The 15,748-nt window shown below is 47.0% G+C and overlaps 1 protein-coding gene across 9 annotated transcripts; it reads right to left on the bottom strand.

Moving 5' to 3' along the window:
• On the bottom strand, positions 1–14,612 carry LOC147008362 (uncharacterized). 9 transcript variants are annotated; one of them, XM_085864913.1, is made up of 11 exons: positions 14,308–14,420; positions 14,083–14,163; positions 12,643–12,759; positions 5,380–5,502; positions 5,033–5,158; positions 2,700–2,774; positions 2,105–2,578; positions 1,873–1,938; positions 1,600–1,668; positions 1,323–1,483; positions 1–1,246 (listed from the first exon to the last, which is right to left on the bottom strand). In XM_085864913.1, the coding sequence occupies exons 2-11, from the start codon at positions 14,153–14,155 to the stop codon at positions 1,217–1,219; spliced, it is 1,314 nt and encodes a 437-aa protein (XP_085721039.1). In that variant the 5' UTR covers positions 14,156–14,163; positions 14,308–14,420; the 3' UTR covers positions 1–1,216. The 9 variants fall into 9 exon arrangements, with proteins under 9 accessions (XP_085721039.1, XP_085721038.1, XP_085721041.1 ...); XM_085864912.1 differs by having other exon boundaries at positions 14,083–14,400; XM_085864915.1 differs by having other exon boundaries at positions 1,376–1,483; positions 14,083–14,400.
• Positions 14,613–15,748: the final 1,136 nt, after the last annotated feature.

Below are 15,748 nucleotides of genomic sequence, written 5' to 3'. Positions count from 1 at the left end.
TGAAGTTGTATCCCAGCCATACTTTATTTTATTTTTGTATCCATCGTGGAGGATCGTAAGAGAGCAAACACACAGAAACGCACAAGGGGAGCATACACATGCAAATCCCAAGAAACATAGCAGGATTACACTGACAAGATTGAACAAATTGTTTCACTCAAATGTTTCCTTCGCATGTTCAAAGTAATTTGGATACAATCAGAGTCAAGACAATCACATTTGGCAGCAGTAGTGCAAACATCAATACAATATCCATGTGGATGTAAATTAACTCCAAAAATGAGAAATTACAACTCTGTACACACTTTGGCCAGGGTTTAGTAGCATGGCTCGACAGGTGCTCTGAGCTGGATATGTTCAATAACAGGAAATAAAGCCAACATGAACAGGAAATAAATATTGGTTCACGAGCGCCAGTCAGAGTGACCACTATGTTCGTTATGTCTGTGTGTCTGTCTGTCTGTCCAGAGCATAACTCGGTGGACTTTGATCCGATCTTGATAAAACTTGGTTATGTGTTCGATATCAATGTCGAGTTGTGTTTTCCTGGATGACGGCGTGCTACGTCCATTGTGGTTGGAGCCACGCCGAAAAAATAGCCATTTTTAGGGGGAAGTCGGATTAAAAATCTATCTTCTCCGAGGGAATTGACTCAATGGAATGGGTTCTTCGGTATTTGAATGACAAAATGAATTATCTGAAAGTTGTCGTTGTCCGATTTTTCATTTTCGTCCCAAGGTCAAGGACACAAGGTCAACAACTCAGAAATTTGTGAATTTTGACATAAAAATCATCCGACCGCCCAAACTTTAAGAGGGAGGATGACAATATTTTCAACTATAACTTGGTAAAAATTATCACATTGTCTCATCCTTGACTTTTGAAACAATCTACGTCGTCAAATACTGCTCGTAAACCCATTGTCATCTTCAGACTTGTTTATATTAAAAATATATAAATTTTTTTTTAAAAACACTCGTACAAATAGTGCAGGATCCTGTCGGGCCACTCTTCATAGTTTAGTGAAACAACTAACATCGGTGAAATTACAGAACATTTCAATGGCACGAAAATTAACAAAAAATAAAAAAAACATGACGTTTCACATTCAAGTAGAATTCACAACCAGGGTCAGGGAGTCGACGGTGACATTTCACAGTCAAAAGGCCAAAAGAGAAACACCATAATGTTCGACTTGGTCAACCTTGCAGCATCTTCAGTGTTGCTCTTCATTCACTCCAGCCATCTGAGAGCAAAACAAAATGTTCAGAAAAGTGCCTGACAGGTATTGATGAACCTCATTAATAAAGAACCTTTCTTACATCATGGTACGTGTGGTCATCTGTAGATGAACGGTGCATTTTAAACTCTTCACCATCTGGAGTCTTCATGTATTCAGGGTCCTCAAACCGTGAAGTTTTGACTTCCAGGACCCGCCGGTTGCGGAAAATGTAGAACCCAGCAGCACAAGCCAGAAGAAGCACTGGGGGAGCAGTTTGTTCAGATCAGCTGTGAAATCTCATTGATCACTTGAATGGAAGCACATTGACAAATCAATGGAGATTGTCGGAACCAAGGATGGAAAAAAAATATACTTACGAAGTGGGACAATTACAGCAGCTGCTGCTGGAGAAGAGTTGTTTACCTTTCCTTGAAGTGCAGGTTCAGCTGAAAGGTAAGAACGGAATGAATTCTGAGAGTAAAGGATGGCTCGTTTCATGCAATGTTATTCTTGAAGCTTTGACAAGCAGGCAGAACATCGGCCGAAAGTACAATCAGTTGGGAAAGGTGGGCAGCACCGTTGGGAAATAAAAAAATTTGTCTGAAGAACATGACAAGCAATCAGTCAAACTAATTAAAAATGGCAATTACCTTTGGAGATGGAAAGTAGTCGATTCACATCAGCAAATGCTGCAGGTTGGATAACAGATGGAAGCTCTAATAAATAAATTAATAATAATATTAGAATGCAAACTCAAAACATGATTAAAACCAAAGTTGTCAAACGTCCAGTCATTGAGTTTGAACGACATGGTGTGGACAAGCAAATCAAACCTCAATACAACCCATGAACATCCTGTTCTCCCAACTCAAACCTACAAACCTGTGTGGGGATTTGGGAGGATGGTGATACGTGGTGGCTTGGGTGTTGCAGGTAGGACTTTCCGCACAGGTGCAAGAGTCGTCTCACCCGTGGAGCCAGGTGCAAGAGTCGTCTCACCCCTGGAGCCAGGTGCAAGAGTCTCTCCCGTGGAGCCAGGTGCAAGAGTCGTCTCACCTGTGGAGCCAGAAGCAAGAGTCGTCTGTCCCGTGATGCCAGGTGCAAGAGTCGTCTCACCCGTGCAGCCAGATGCAAGAGTCGTCTCACCCGTGGAGCCAGAAGCAAGAGTCGTCTCACCCGTGGTGCCAGGTGCAAGAGTCGTCTCACCCGTGGAGCCAGGTGCAAGAGTCATCTCACCTGTGGTGCCAGGTGCAAGAGTCGTCTCACCCGTGGAGCCAGGTGCAAGAGTCGTCTCACCCGTGGAGCCAGGTGCAAGAGTCGTCTCACCCGTGGAGCCAGGTGCAAGAGTCGTCTCACCTGTGGAGCCAGGTGACATGTTCAATTCTTGGATCAAATAGTCAAGGGATTAAAAGCTCCTGTTAGACGTTTTACAAACTTCAATTCGAGCTTTCAAACCGAGGAAAAGTTAACATAATACCTTTCATTGTCGATGTCATGCCGGGAGTTTTCCTGGGAATGTCAGTAGGTGGTGCAGGTGCAAGCTCACCTACACCTGTCGATGCACATGTTGGAATAAACATGAGATCATGACAATGAAAACTAACACAATTCATGGTCTCCATTATGGGGAAAAGCGAGGAAGGGTTGGAGGAGAGCGAGGCCTCACGACACGTCACTATACATTCCGGGAGTCTCATGAAACGGTGGAGAGAGGGAGTAGCAGGGAGGGGAAGTGGGTGTTCTGGACATGCGTTTGATAGGGGGACTTGAGGGAAAGCGGGGTGGGGGCAGTGGGAATGGTCCCGTAATGATGACATTAGTACAGGATTGAGTGAAATTGCGAACATTAAAACATCATGTTCAAACGGGTTGCACGAAACAACACACGGACACCACCCAGAGACGTCCGTGGGGGGCGGGGGGTGCTTTTGGAGGGGGTAAGCGTAAGGGAAGGGGAACGGAAGGAAGGAAGGATGTTTTCCTTCAATCGTTGAAAAGTCCGCACCAGTATTTGTGCCTTTATTTAATTTCCACACATACGATAACCTCTAGAATCTGTTGTTAACCTGAGAGACGAATTGTGGAATTGATCCGAGCAGCAGCTCTGACTGATAAAAAAAAATAAAAAATAAAAAAAACAAACAACTTTCATTTGTCCAATTCGCACATTGTTTGACCCCTGTTCCTCTCCTCGACCCCCAGAGAGTTGTATGGTGGTGGAGGGTTTTTTTGTATACCTTGTCGAGGCTCGTATGAGAGCTAACACACAACGCAGAGCAAGGGGGCATGAGACAAGAGAGGCGGGAGTGGGAAGGACAAAACAGTGGGGAACAGACACATGAGGAGATCTGCGGAAGGGAGAGGGATGGGGTGGGGAACATGGGGAAGAGAAGATGCACATTGCAGGGACTTTCAGGAAGGAAAGCAGGGGAATTGAAGGAAGTGGGCTTGGGTGGATTATCGGGGGTAGAAAAGATCGAGGATTTGGATGGGGGATGGGATAAGAGGTGGTGGTGAACAGCTTTTTTGAAAGCCTGAAGGGAAGAATGGGAAAGAATAGAGTGAGGGAGTTTATTACAAAGGCGGGAAAAAAGAGGAATGAAAGAGTGAAGGTGAGCAATGATTCGTGATTTTGGTCGTTTTACCAGAAGGGGGTTGTTGGCGGACCTTGAGCGCCCTGTGGAAATGTGGTGGGGACAAATCACAGAGAGAAGGGGGGGCAAGGCTGGAGAGGAGACGGGAGAAGACAGAAAGACCACCGACCAACCTGCGGTGATTGAGTGAGAGGCCCAAAGACTCAGCTTCATTGCGGGAGATGCCGATGATCCTAAATGCCCTTGTTTCGACAGCGTGAAGCCGAGAAAGGTGGGAGGCAGGAGCACCAGCCCAGAGGGGAGAGCAGTACTCCATCAGGCTACAGACAAAAGCTTTGTAAGTGGTCAGGAGCTCAAGAGGGCCGAGGAAGGACTTTCCACGACGGAGGATTCCCAGTCGGCGACTGGCTTTGAAGGCGAGGTTGGAAATGTGACTTTCCCACGAAAGGAGGATAGCATGATAGTTTGGGAGGAAGATAGCATGAGAAGAAAAGAAAGCAGTGTGAAAGGAGGGAAGGGAAGGCAGAGAGGGAAGGGAAGTGTGGACAGAAAGAGAGGAGGAAAGGTAATGCAGTGAGAGGGGAGGGAAAGGAAGGCAGAGAGGGAAGGGAAGTGTAGACAGAAAGAGGGGAGGGAAGGGAAGCCAGCGAGAGATGGAAAGGAAGGCAGCCTGAGGGGAGGGGTAGGCAGCATGAAAGTGGGTGTGGGCTGGTGGGAGGATGGTGATCCCTCTCTGCATCCGCACCAGTATTGGGACGAAAGACGTAAGCACGTGGGGTCAGACCACCCAATGGTGGTCGGCAGCGTGAAGGGGAGGGGGAGGCAGCATGAAGCAGCCTGAAGGAAAAAGGAAGCGTGGCGGGGTGGGGAATGAAGGAAGGCAGTGCAAGAGCGAGTGAAGAAACTGTGAGGGGAGGGGGAGGGAAGGCAGTGTTCGGGGAGCAATGGCAGCATAGCAGGGTATTCCCATGATGATAAAACGCATCCAAACAGCAACGTTTTCTTTGTAACCACCGTGTTCTATATAAAACCACGAGACAGCATTTAAATATTAAATCCCAAACCCATACCATCGACCTGGCAAAGGACTCCCAGCATGCATATCTCACCCCCCACCCCATAAACGTTTCCAAAACCTCCTCACAGTCCATGGTAAACGTGCACCGGTCATCAGCTTATGAAATAAACTCAACCAATGAATGCACAGCATCTTTACCACAATCAATCTCATCGGCTCCGTTGTCGCAATCCTCGTTCCCATCGCACAGCCAAGCCTTTGGTACACATTGACTTGACACCGTACCACCACATGCAAACTCCTCAGGAGGGCAGGTCCTATTGTCTGAAACAAAAGCATTGTGAGGCATCGCTATCACCACTATTGAAGCAAGACCACAGGTCTGTTTTGTTTTTGTCATGAAGGGGACAGAAAAAACCCAAAAACCAGGCCAATGAGCTCGAAAATAGTCATAGCACCAACAAATAGATCATGTTAATATGCTTCACGCAAAATATGGGATAATTAAACTCCATATTAGAAAATCAAACAGGACTTGAACTAACTGCAGGTTGCTGGATCTTCATCAGATCGGTCGGCGCAGTGCACCTTTCCATCACAAACCCAATTTTTAGGTAAGCATTTACCTCCACCACAAACAAATTCAAAAAGCGTGCAGGATTGAGAAGCTGCATCATCCACCACAAAAAGAAAACAAGAAAAAGATCAATCCGAGATTGCACACCCTCACCAGGAATTGTGTTGTGTGGTGTTTGTGCACTGGTTTTTTTTTTTTTTTTTTTTTTTTTGTATACCTTGGTCGAGGCTCGTATGAGAGCTAACACACAACTCACAGCAAGGAGGCATGAGACAAGAGGGGCGGGAGTGGAAGGGACAAAACAGTGGGGAACAGACACATTAGGTGAACTGTGGAAGGGAGAGGGATGGGGATGGGACGGGGAACATGGCGAAGAGAAGATGGACATTACAGGGACTTTCAGGAAGGAAAGCAGGAGAATTGAAGGAAGTGGGCTTGGGTGGATTATCGGGGGTAGAAAAGATCGAGGATTTGGATGGGGGAAGATAAGAGGTGGTGGTGAACAGCTGTTTTGAAAGCCTGGAGGGAAGAATGGGAAAGAATAGAGTGAGGAAGTTTATTCCAAAGGCGGGAAAAAGAGGAATGAAAGAGTGAAGATGAGCAGTGATTCGTGATTTTGGTAGTTTTACCAGAAGGGGGTTGTTGGCGGACCTTGAGCGCCCTGTGGAAATGTGGTTGGGACAAATCGCAGAGAGAGCAGGGGGGCAAGGCTGGAGAGGAGTCGGTAGAAGACAGAAAGACCACCGACCAACCTGCGGTGATTGAGTGAGAGGCCCAAAGACTCAGCTTCATTGCGGGAGATGCCGATGATCTTAAATGCCCTGGTTTCGACAGCGTGAAGCCGAGAAAGGTGGGAGGCAGGAGCACCAGCCCAGAGGGGAGAGCAGTACTCCATCAGGCTACGGACAAAAGCTTTGTAAGTAGTCAGGAGCTCAAGAGGGCCGAGGAAGGACTTTGCACGACGGAGGATTCCCAGTCGGCGACTGGCTTTTGAGGCAAGGTTGGAAATGTGACTTTCCCAGGAAAGGTCATGGCAGATAGTGAGACCGAGAAGCTTGAAAGAAAAGACTTCTTCCAGAGGATTGTTGAGAAAGTGGATGGGGGGGTTTTGTAAATGGTCCTTTCGAAGAGACATAGTGAGAGTGTGAGATTTGTCTGGATTGAAAGACATGTTCCACGTGTTGGACCAGTTTGTGATTTTATCCAGATCTGCAGTGAGTGAAGAAGCTGCTGCTTGCCGGTCTGAGGGATGACAGATGGTACGGCAGAGGGTGGAGTCATCGGCAAAGAGAAATAGAGGATTTTCCAGAGAGTCCGAGAGTTACGTAGTTACGTAGAGAGGTGTGTTACGTAGTTAATAAGAGATGTAATCATAACTACCATTTTATAACTGCTGGCAGTGATGACCGGGTACCAAGCCGGCCAGGTGCCAAGCCGAGTCCCAAGCCGGGTACCAAGTCAGGTACCAAGCCGGGTAACAAGTCAGGTACCAAGCCGGGTAACAAGCCGTGCCGCTTTGATGGGACACCCAACACTGTCCGATGAAGTTTTTATTATTATTCAATTTAGATTGAGATTAAAATAAATCAATTAAAATGGAAGACCAAATAGGTACAGTCCTTCATTGCAGTCATCAGAATCCAATCCAATGCATTGGGATCATACTCTGCAGAGAGCATCAGTGCTGCCAAAGCAGTCTCCTGTCCTGGACGGGTCACCACTTCAACACAGGATACCTGACCAGCTCAATCATGCCAGCAAGCTGGTGCTCAGGTTGCTGACCTCAGAAGGATGGCAGGCTGAGTCAACCCCAGCTAGTATTAATTGAACAGTAAAGCAGGATTTGAACTCAGGACTCAAGGGTCCCAAACCCATCAATCTAACCAGTAAATCAACAACAGGCACACATACATTGCAATAGTACACAATTAATGGATGTACGTGTGGTCAGGGTGCAACTGATGCAATTAATACACATCTGGCTTCATGCATGGACCGAGTCGTAAGGGTCTCATGGGTCCTAAGAGTCTTCGAGGTCTTTAGGAGTCTTTGGGGTCATCAAGGTCTTAAATGGTCTTCGAGGTCTGAAAGGGTCTTATTGATTTTTGGGTATTTAAGGGTCTTCAGGCTCTTGATCGTCTTAAAGGGTGTACGGGGTCTTCGGAATCTTTAGATTATGAAGGATCTTTAAAGGTTGAGGTGGTGAATGAAAATACCTTTAGGACAATCCCTGGATCAGACTTGGTCTGTGTGTTAAATGTGGTGGTTGCATGCCCAGCGGTCTTTGCAAAAAACGTGAACATACAGACCGACGACAAATTTTATTTGTGAGATGACACTTTGAACCTCAACAGAAATCGTAAGTTAGAACATTCCAATGGACATCTTGTGTGTTTTATATCCAGTCTGGCACCCTACCTTGCTCTTCACAAACTGGCAACCCATTTCGTGCCCACTACTTGATTTGTTGAAGTATTGTTGCGGGGCCGGGTATCGGCGACGAGCACGACCGCGAGATGGAGCAGGAGAGTCGGCTCCACCGATCACCCGGAATTTATAAGTCGTCACCCCGGATAACTCCGGAGCCGACGGGTCCCTTATCGGACCGAAGTTCGCCCAGAGGTCGACCACGTGGGGAAGGGTCTATTGCCAATTTCAATTTACCTAAATACCCACGTCGTCCAACGACCGGGGAAATTCACCTTCGACGATGCTCGTATGGAACGAGACGCTAGTGTACTCGAACTTTGTGCGACCCGGGCGGATGGCCACTGAGCTTCCGTCGGTCAAAATGTCCCTTTACAGCGGTAACACCCTGGCTAATTCCCCAACACGCACCGTGTTAAACGAATAGAAGAAACACAAAACGAACTGACACATTTAACATATGGTTCCCATTGCTCACCATGGTGGGGGGGGGGGAAGGGGGACGTAAGGAGCAGAGTTATCACGACAAATAGAAATGCAATCAATGTACAAGCAAAAAGCACTTATCCAGTTGCGACTTAAAGACTGGCCCACAGACAGACAGACACACACACACACACACACACACACACACACACACACACACACACACACACACACACACACACAGACAGACACACACACACACACACACACACACACACACACACACACACACACACACACACACACACACATAAATGGACCCCAATGGTCTTTATTGAAGGCCTCCAGCCCGAGAACAGGTAGCTGGAGACCAGAGCCTACGCTTGGACATGTCCACCTCGTGTGGTCTTCGACGATCCGGCTCGACGAGACTCGAACCCTCAACATGATGCCACTCCAAGCACCAGGGACAGAAGAAAAGCGTCAGACGCCAGGTGGACGAGACGAGAGACGACTCGAGCACTGCCAAGCCGACGAGACTAGACGTGTCGATCTCAGGCACCTCAAACCCGATCGCCCAACCCTAACGCTGTTTCCAAGGCCCTGGCATTTCTTATACGTATTGCATTTCTCCTGCGGGCTGGGGTGTCGTGGGAAGGATCGCCATCTGAGACGTCTCGCCTCTCATTGGTCGAGAGGCTGTGGGAAAGTTCGCTGTCTGAGACGTCTCGCCTCCCATTGGTCCGGGGTTCATGGGAAAGTCGATGTCTGAGATGACTCACCTCTCATTGGTCGAGAGGCTGTGGGAAAGTTTGTTGAAGATTCGGCGGCACTTAACAGCACCGCTGTCTCAGGGGTTATAACACCGGCTTGTTCGGCACAGGTCTCTGGTCACGTGCCTCAGATCACGATACCAACGTACACCTGGGCCTTGCCAGTTGGGGATATAGACCCCGGCTACAGACTGGGTTTGTCAGAGACTTAGCGAAGCCTGCCAGTCCATAGCCCGTTTTGGTTTTATATACAAACTAGCTGAAGTACCCAGTAATACCCAGGAAATTTGCCCTATTTTCCTCACGCTAGTTAGACTGAGGCATTAGTTGTCTGGAGAAAATTAGGAAGGCTTCTTCTATTCCTCAGATTTATGGAAGGAAGGCTTTATGCTGCCGTAATCCTCAGACAGATCATAGTTGAAGGCGCCCTTGAGCCACTCAATGTTTCTAGCAGCAGTGGCAACTGTCCTTGAAGTCTTGCCAAAACCCGGACCGAGAAAGCTGGAACGTGAGTTTTGTGCTTCTCTCGCCCGTCGGTGTGACGCTCTATTTGCAGTTAGGCGCCGCTCTCTCTCTCTCTCTCTCTCTCTCTCTCTCTCTCTCTCTCTCTCTCTCTCTCTCTCTCTCTCTCTCTCTCTCTCTCTCTCTCTCTCTCTCTCTCTCTCTCTCTCTCTCTCTCTCTCTCTCTCTCTCTCTCTCTCTCTCTCTCTCTCTCTCTCTCTCTCTCTCTCTCTCTCTCTGCAGCCGACTCTGCTTGCCTGGCTCTTTCATGAGCAGATATATCAGCAGTAACACGACTCTCTCTCTCTCTCTCTCTCTCTCTCTCTCTCTCTCTCTCTCTCTCTCTCTCTCTCTCTCTCTCTCTCTCTCTCTCTCTGCAGCCGACTCCGCTTGCCTGGCTCTTTCATGAGCAGATCTATCAGCAGTTAGTTGCCGTGCGCGTGCAGTTCGAGAATTCAAATAACAGGAGGAGAATGTGTATGTTTAAAAAGTCAATGAATACGAACATTTTGTATTTCAAAAAACCCTAGAGTTTTTAACCATGAAGCCTTTTGTTACGATTAATACGCTGGCGCACTATTCGAAAGCCTTTTTTTTCTTTTAATGGAAATGTAATTTTTTTATGTATAGATATGTATATATTTTCATTTTTATGGAAAGCCACTTTGCGCATCCTGGAGCTGAATGTTCAGTCTATATGTGTGTAAAGTTTCATCAAGATTGGTTCACTGGTCTTGGAGCTTATTGGTTACAAACAAACAGACAGACAGACAGACAGAAGGACTGCCATTTATATACTAGATTGAGCGGATTGTTCCTCGGCGCGGCACGAATAAATTCAAGGCGTCAAATCTCGTATAACTCAGCCAGATTTATTGGGGACACATCGAGGAAACACGACACAAGCAAAGCATTCATGAATGTTATAATTAATCTATAACCCGCTCTTAACTCGGGAGCTACGGATGTGGGTTTCGAAGGAAGCCCGAGCGAAATAAACCTTCGGCCTGAACATGCAGACAACATCCAGACAAGACACGGAGTACTTGGTGACGCCTCATGGACGAGAGGAAAAGTGTCGAAGGCACGAATGCGGCTCGTGACAAGCCAATGTTGTCGGATTTGAGCGCCCAAGCTCGAGCATGCAGCGTGGCAAGATGGCGCTCGTACTCCTGTCGGCATCGCTCGCGCATGCCGCATGGCAAGATGGCGGCGACGGCCTCCTTTTGTCGCACCGCTCACGCACCAGCCTCAACGTGTTTAGCCCCCGTAAGGTCGATGGCACAGGAGAGATAGATCTATGGTGTGTTCCTGCTGGTGTCTCACAAGGTCCAGTATGCGAATCCAGGCCTGGCCCGTACACCAGACTAGGCCAATCCCAGTGATGGGCTCCGCAGGCGGATCGATGGGATGAAAGACGTATCGAGCCGTGCAGGGAGTCAGGACAGTCAGAGGCTCCATGACTGGACTCAGGATGAACCTCTGGATGACCTCAGGCTGGATCCAGAACCGAGGAGGAACAGCCGACCAAACCACTCCTCATGAAGCAAATCGCAGTCTCTACTGGGAAGTTCTTCTTGCCTTTCGGGGTGGGCCTCTCTCTCACGGAGCAGATCGCAGAGAGACCTCAGGCAGTTCCTCTTGCCTTTCGGGGCGGGCCTTTTCTCACGAAGCAGATTGCAGACTCGATCAAACCACTCCTCACACAGCAGATCGCAGACTCGACACTAGCAGTTTCTCCATTGCCTTCTTGGGGCTCGCTCTTCTGGACCGCCTCCGCGGATCCGTGATTGGTCCATCGTTCGAGATTGCAGCAGCTCTCCGCCAATGAGTTGCTGGCACGTCTTGGTGACTGATTCTCAGGGCGCTGGGTGGTTAACAGGGGGGGCAGGAAGAAGAAGAAGACGCCTCTCGGTACACCACCACCATATGAACACTGGACAGCCTGCTACACCTCCCGACACACATGTAACGTACGATTACCAAACAACCTGACTAAACATGCATTTAAAGGGGGATCTGGGCTAATCCTATATTTAATAACACATTAAGGGCACATTTCCGCAACAAGTTTGCCGTCTGAGACGTCTCGCCTCCCATTGCTCCAGGGTTCGTGGGAAAGTCGATGTCTGAGACGTCTCGCCTCTCATTGGTCGCGGGGAACATTCCATCTCTCTGGGGCGGAGTCGGAGCTCTGGTGGCCGAGGAAACTCCGCCCACGTACGTGGTCGAACGCACGTAGACAATGGCGTCGGTGTGAGGAAGCGAGGTGAAGGCGTGTTGTAAACGAATCCCCGCAGCGCACACATGTAGTTCCCGTTAGACACAGGAAGGGGGCCCTAACTATAAACACACTTACCGATATAACTGTTCTAAAGGGACCCTGGCTGTTGTGTGTGATGGGTTCCAGATTCTTAACAGTATTTCCTCCTCTGGAGAAATGGCTCTTGCTCCATATCAAAAGCATTTAAGCAAAAAGTAAAGATGAAGTCATTAGTAGGAAGTTGGATAGGGTTCACATTTCAGATTCTACTCCTCTACCCTCAACCCATTCAGGCACAGCCAAGTGAGCCTTATTAAAAAATAAATAAATAAATACAGATCAATAAATTTAATAATTCTGGCTGCCAGATCATGCGTCTGATCAAGTTGAAATTTAAAACATGTGTTCCCCATCACTACGAGATCACATTTGTGAAGTTTCTCATCACTTGGTTCGGCAGTTCCAGAGAAAACATTATTTTATCTATTTCTTCAATCCAATATGGCTGCCAAACCATGTGACCTCTGACGTCATATGCGCGAAAATCTATTCGGCCACTTCAAAGATTTTTGAAGGTTTATATATATATATATATATATATATATATATATATATATATATATATATATATATATATATATATATATATAGTGACCAAATCACATGACTGATGACGTCATCATTTTTTTCTGTGGACCATTTTAGTGATGTGCGAAGAAAAACACTAAAGTTCTGTGCGGACAAACAAACAGACAGACAAATGGATCCAAATGCAATTCCCTATCGTTCAGTGAGAGGGTAACAATCAAAACAAAGTTTCCTTCAGTGAAGGTTTACTCACCGCAATTTTTTTCATCACTTCCATCGCGACAGTCATATAGGCCGTCACAACGCCAGGATGCAGTCACACAGTCCCCATTTTGGCATTTGAAGTGGGTCTCCCCATCACAAGGAAAATCTACACAAAGGTCAAAGTTCATGTTTCAGCCTTTAACGTCCAATTAAAATATTCTATCAACATGTAAAACTCCATCAAAATCTGCAGAGGATGTGTGTGTGTGTGTGTCTGTGTGTGTGTGTGTGTGTGTGTGTGTGTGTGTGTGTGTGTATGTATGTATGTGTGTGTATGTGTGTGTGTTGGGTCGTCGATCGAGTCGAAAAAAAAAAATTGAGATTTGTTCTACCCTTAATATCAGTATTTAAAATGGCGATTTCAGTTAATACAATGGCGATTTCGATGAAACTTGGTTGGTTGGTTCATACCATGACCTCGTTGTGTGAAAATGAGAACCGTTGCTATGGACACCACCGTTGCCTAGAAACAGGACTGAAATTTTTGAAAAATCATAAAAAATTTATTTTTTCGAAAATCAAAAATCGGACCACGAGCGACTGTGGGCAGTACATTCAGCCATATTGTCAAAAATTTCCAGCCGGATCCTATGAAAACTGTCGGAGAAGATAGACTTTGAATGAACCCTGGTCGAAAACAATAAAAAAACGAAGTTCGTTATATCTCAGAGACTATGAGTCAGATATACATGAAACTGGTATGGTGGGTTCATGGTATGTCCTAGTTATGTGTGAGAAAGAACCGTTGCTGTGGACCAATCCGTTGCCTAGCAATGGCCGAAAAACCTCTAAATGTGGGGGTATTTTAACGAAAAAACAATCTGCAGCATTTCCCCTTGAAGCCAGAATCATGAATTTTCTTGTGCTTAATCCTCAGTTCATTCCCCATCGAACGGGCCCATCGCGTCAGGTTCTATTGGGTAGGCGACTACCCATGTCCGCCTACCGGCTTGTTTGTATGTGTGATGTGTGTGTGTGTGTGTGTGTGTGTGTGTGTGTGTGTGTGTGTGTGTATGTATGTGTGTGTATATGTGTGTGTATATGTGTGTATGTGTGTGTATGTGTGTGTGTGTATGTGTGTGTATGTGTGTGTATGTGAGTGTGTGTGTATGTATGTGTATATGTGTGTGTGTGTATGTGTGTGTGTGTGAGTGTGTGTGTATGTATGTGTGTGTATGTGTGTGTATTTGTGTGTGTGTGTATGTGAGTGTGTGTGTGTATGTATGTGTGTATGTGTGTGTATGTGTGTGAGTGTGTGTATGTGTGTGTATGTGTGTGTGTGAGTGTGTGAGGGCACTCAAAGTCATGAGCAATAAGAATCCTAACTCGCACAACCAGAACCACTCTCGTCGCACGTGGGTGTGGGAAGAACTCAGCGCACACCCAGACAGCACAACACACCACGAGCACATGGAAAGACGGAACTCACGGAAACGCAAAATGAATGGGTTTGCAAAGGAGAAATATCCCACTAATCCCAGCCACATTATGCGGGAAACCATCCCTTGTGCTGGAAGGAGACAATGAGAGGTCACAGAACCACTCAATAGAACAACGGTGAAGATGCTCGATAAAAACACGAAACTTGAGATTCAACAAGAAAGAAAGAATCTCCTCACAGATTCAACAAGAAAGAAAAAAATTATCTCCTCACAGATTCAACTCGAACGAAAAAAAAACTCGAGAACACCACAAGACCAATCGAGCTGAAGCAAACGATACTGTAACTGCTCTGTTCCTGATTGGTCAAAGGACACCACGTGTGTTATGCACGACGATTCCAGCAAACAGGACTGGACCAATCATGTTCGTGATGTACCTCATGCTGCATCGCAAATCCTCGGCAGCACGTGATACTATTGGACCAATCACGTTCGGCGATGTACCTCGTGCTGCATTCTGACAAACTCTGGATCAGAACGAGCTTTGATTGGTCAAAGTAGTGGAGGGTGGGGATAACCTCTGAGGGATGGTAATGACCAAGGAGGAAGGCGATTCGTCCTTTTGATTGGTTGAAACGTGGAGGAACGGAAGGAATTCTCCTCGGATCCACGAACAACACAGAGATGTCTGTTTCAGAACCCGAATCACTTCACTGCGTCATCAATAACAATATTTTTCTCCTTATATATTAATTTGTATGATTTTCTTTTTTTGATCAACGTTAAAAAGTTTAGTGACAGCTTTCGACATTTTCTTAATCGATATTTGTGAAAATTTGATTTCCGTGGGAATGTGACGTCACTGTGAACGCTGTCCTGGTCACGCGGGGTGCCGCATCGTGAAGCACCCACTCAATGTGACGTTCAGTCCTTTTCCAACTGCATTGGTCGACAAGGCTGGACCTGAACTTGTGATGAATATAATATGAAGAAGTCGGTAAACTTCGAAAGTAGGGATGGCCCAGACACTCCATTGTCTCAACACAACATAAATACTCAAAATGATCCACCAAGATAGAACTAAAAACCGAACAATTAGCGACCAGTCACGTGTGGAGAATTCCTCGTCCGATCACACTCATCAGACTTTGGGACATCATCGCTGAACAAGAACAATGAGACCCATCAGGGCCTGTTTGTCATTCTTCTTATTCTTTTCTGACAGCTGAACTCAAAATTTATTTAAGCTACAAACTCGGTTTAAACACTAACCTAGTGTATTTTATAGTGGGGAATTGTAAACTGATCGAAATATTAATAGATTGAAAGAATTCCACAAAATTGCATTCCTTTGTCAAGGAAGGGATCAGAGGGGTGGGAGATTCTACGACTGTCAATCAGCCTGATGGGGGCGGGGCCGCGAGACAATGCACTCAGCCTGATGGGGGCGGGGCCGCGAGACAATGCAATCAGCCTGATGGGCGGCGGGGCCGCTAGACAATGCAATCAGCCTGATGGGGGCGGGGCCGCTAGACAATGCAATCAGCCTGATGGGGGCGGGGACGCTAGACAATGCAATCAGCCTGATGGGGGTGGCGACGCTAGACAATGCAATCAGCCTGATAGGGGCGGGGCCGCTAGACAATGGAATCAACCTGATGTGGGCGGGGCCGCTAGACAATGCAATCAGCCGGATGGGGGCGGGGCCGCTCG

This window comes from Eptatretus burgeri, chromosome 19, assembly GCF_056783735.1.
Source record: "Eptatretus burgeri isolate ZD-2024b chromosome 19, Ebu_testis_v1, whole genome shotgun sequence".
Classification (NCBI taxonomy): domain Eukaryota; kingdom Metazoa; phylum Chordata; class Myxini; order Myxiniformes; family Myxinidae; genus Eptatretus; species Eptatretus burgeri.
This window is presented reverse-complemented; position numbering and strand designations above follow the sequence as displayed.

What these genes read in the sequence shown, in the direction of transcription:
- LOC147008362 (XM_085864913.1), bottom strand. Translation starts at nt 14,155, where the DNA reads ATGGTTTCCCGCATAATGTGGCTGGGATTAGTGGGATATTTCTCCTTT. An exon ending in AAGTGATGAAAAAAATTGCG is followed by an intron (nt 5,503 to 12,642) that starts GTGAGTAAACCT and finishes TGGATGATGCAG; the next exon opens with CTTCTCAATCCTGCACGCTT. An exon ending in CCTCCCAAATCCCCACACAG is followed by an intron (nt 1,939 to 2,104) that starts GTTTGTAGGTTT and finishes TTTATTTATTAG; the next exon opens with AGCTTCCATCTGTTATCCAA.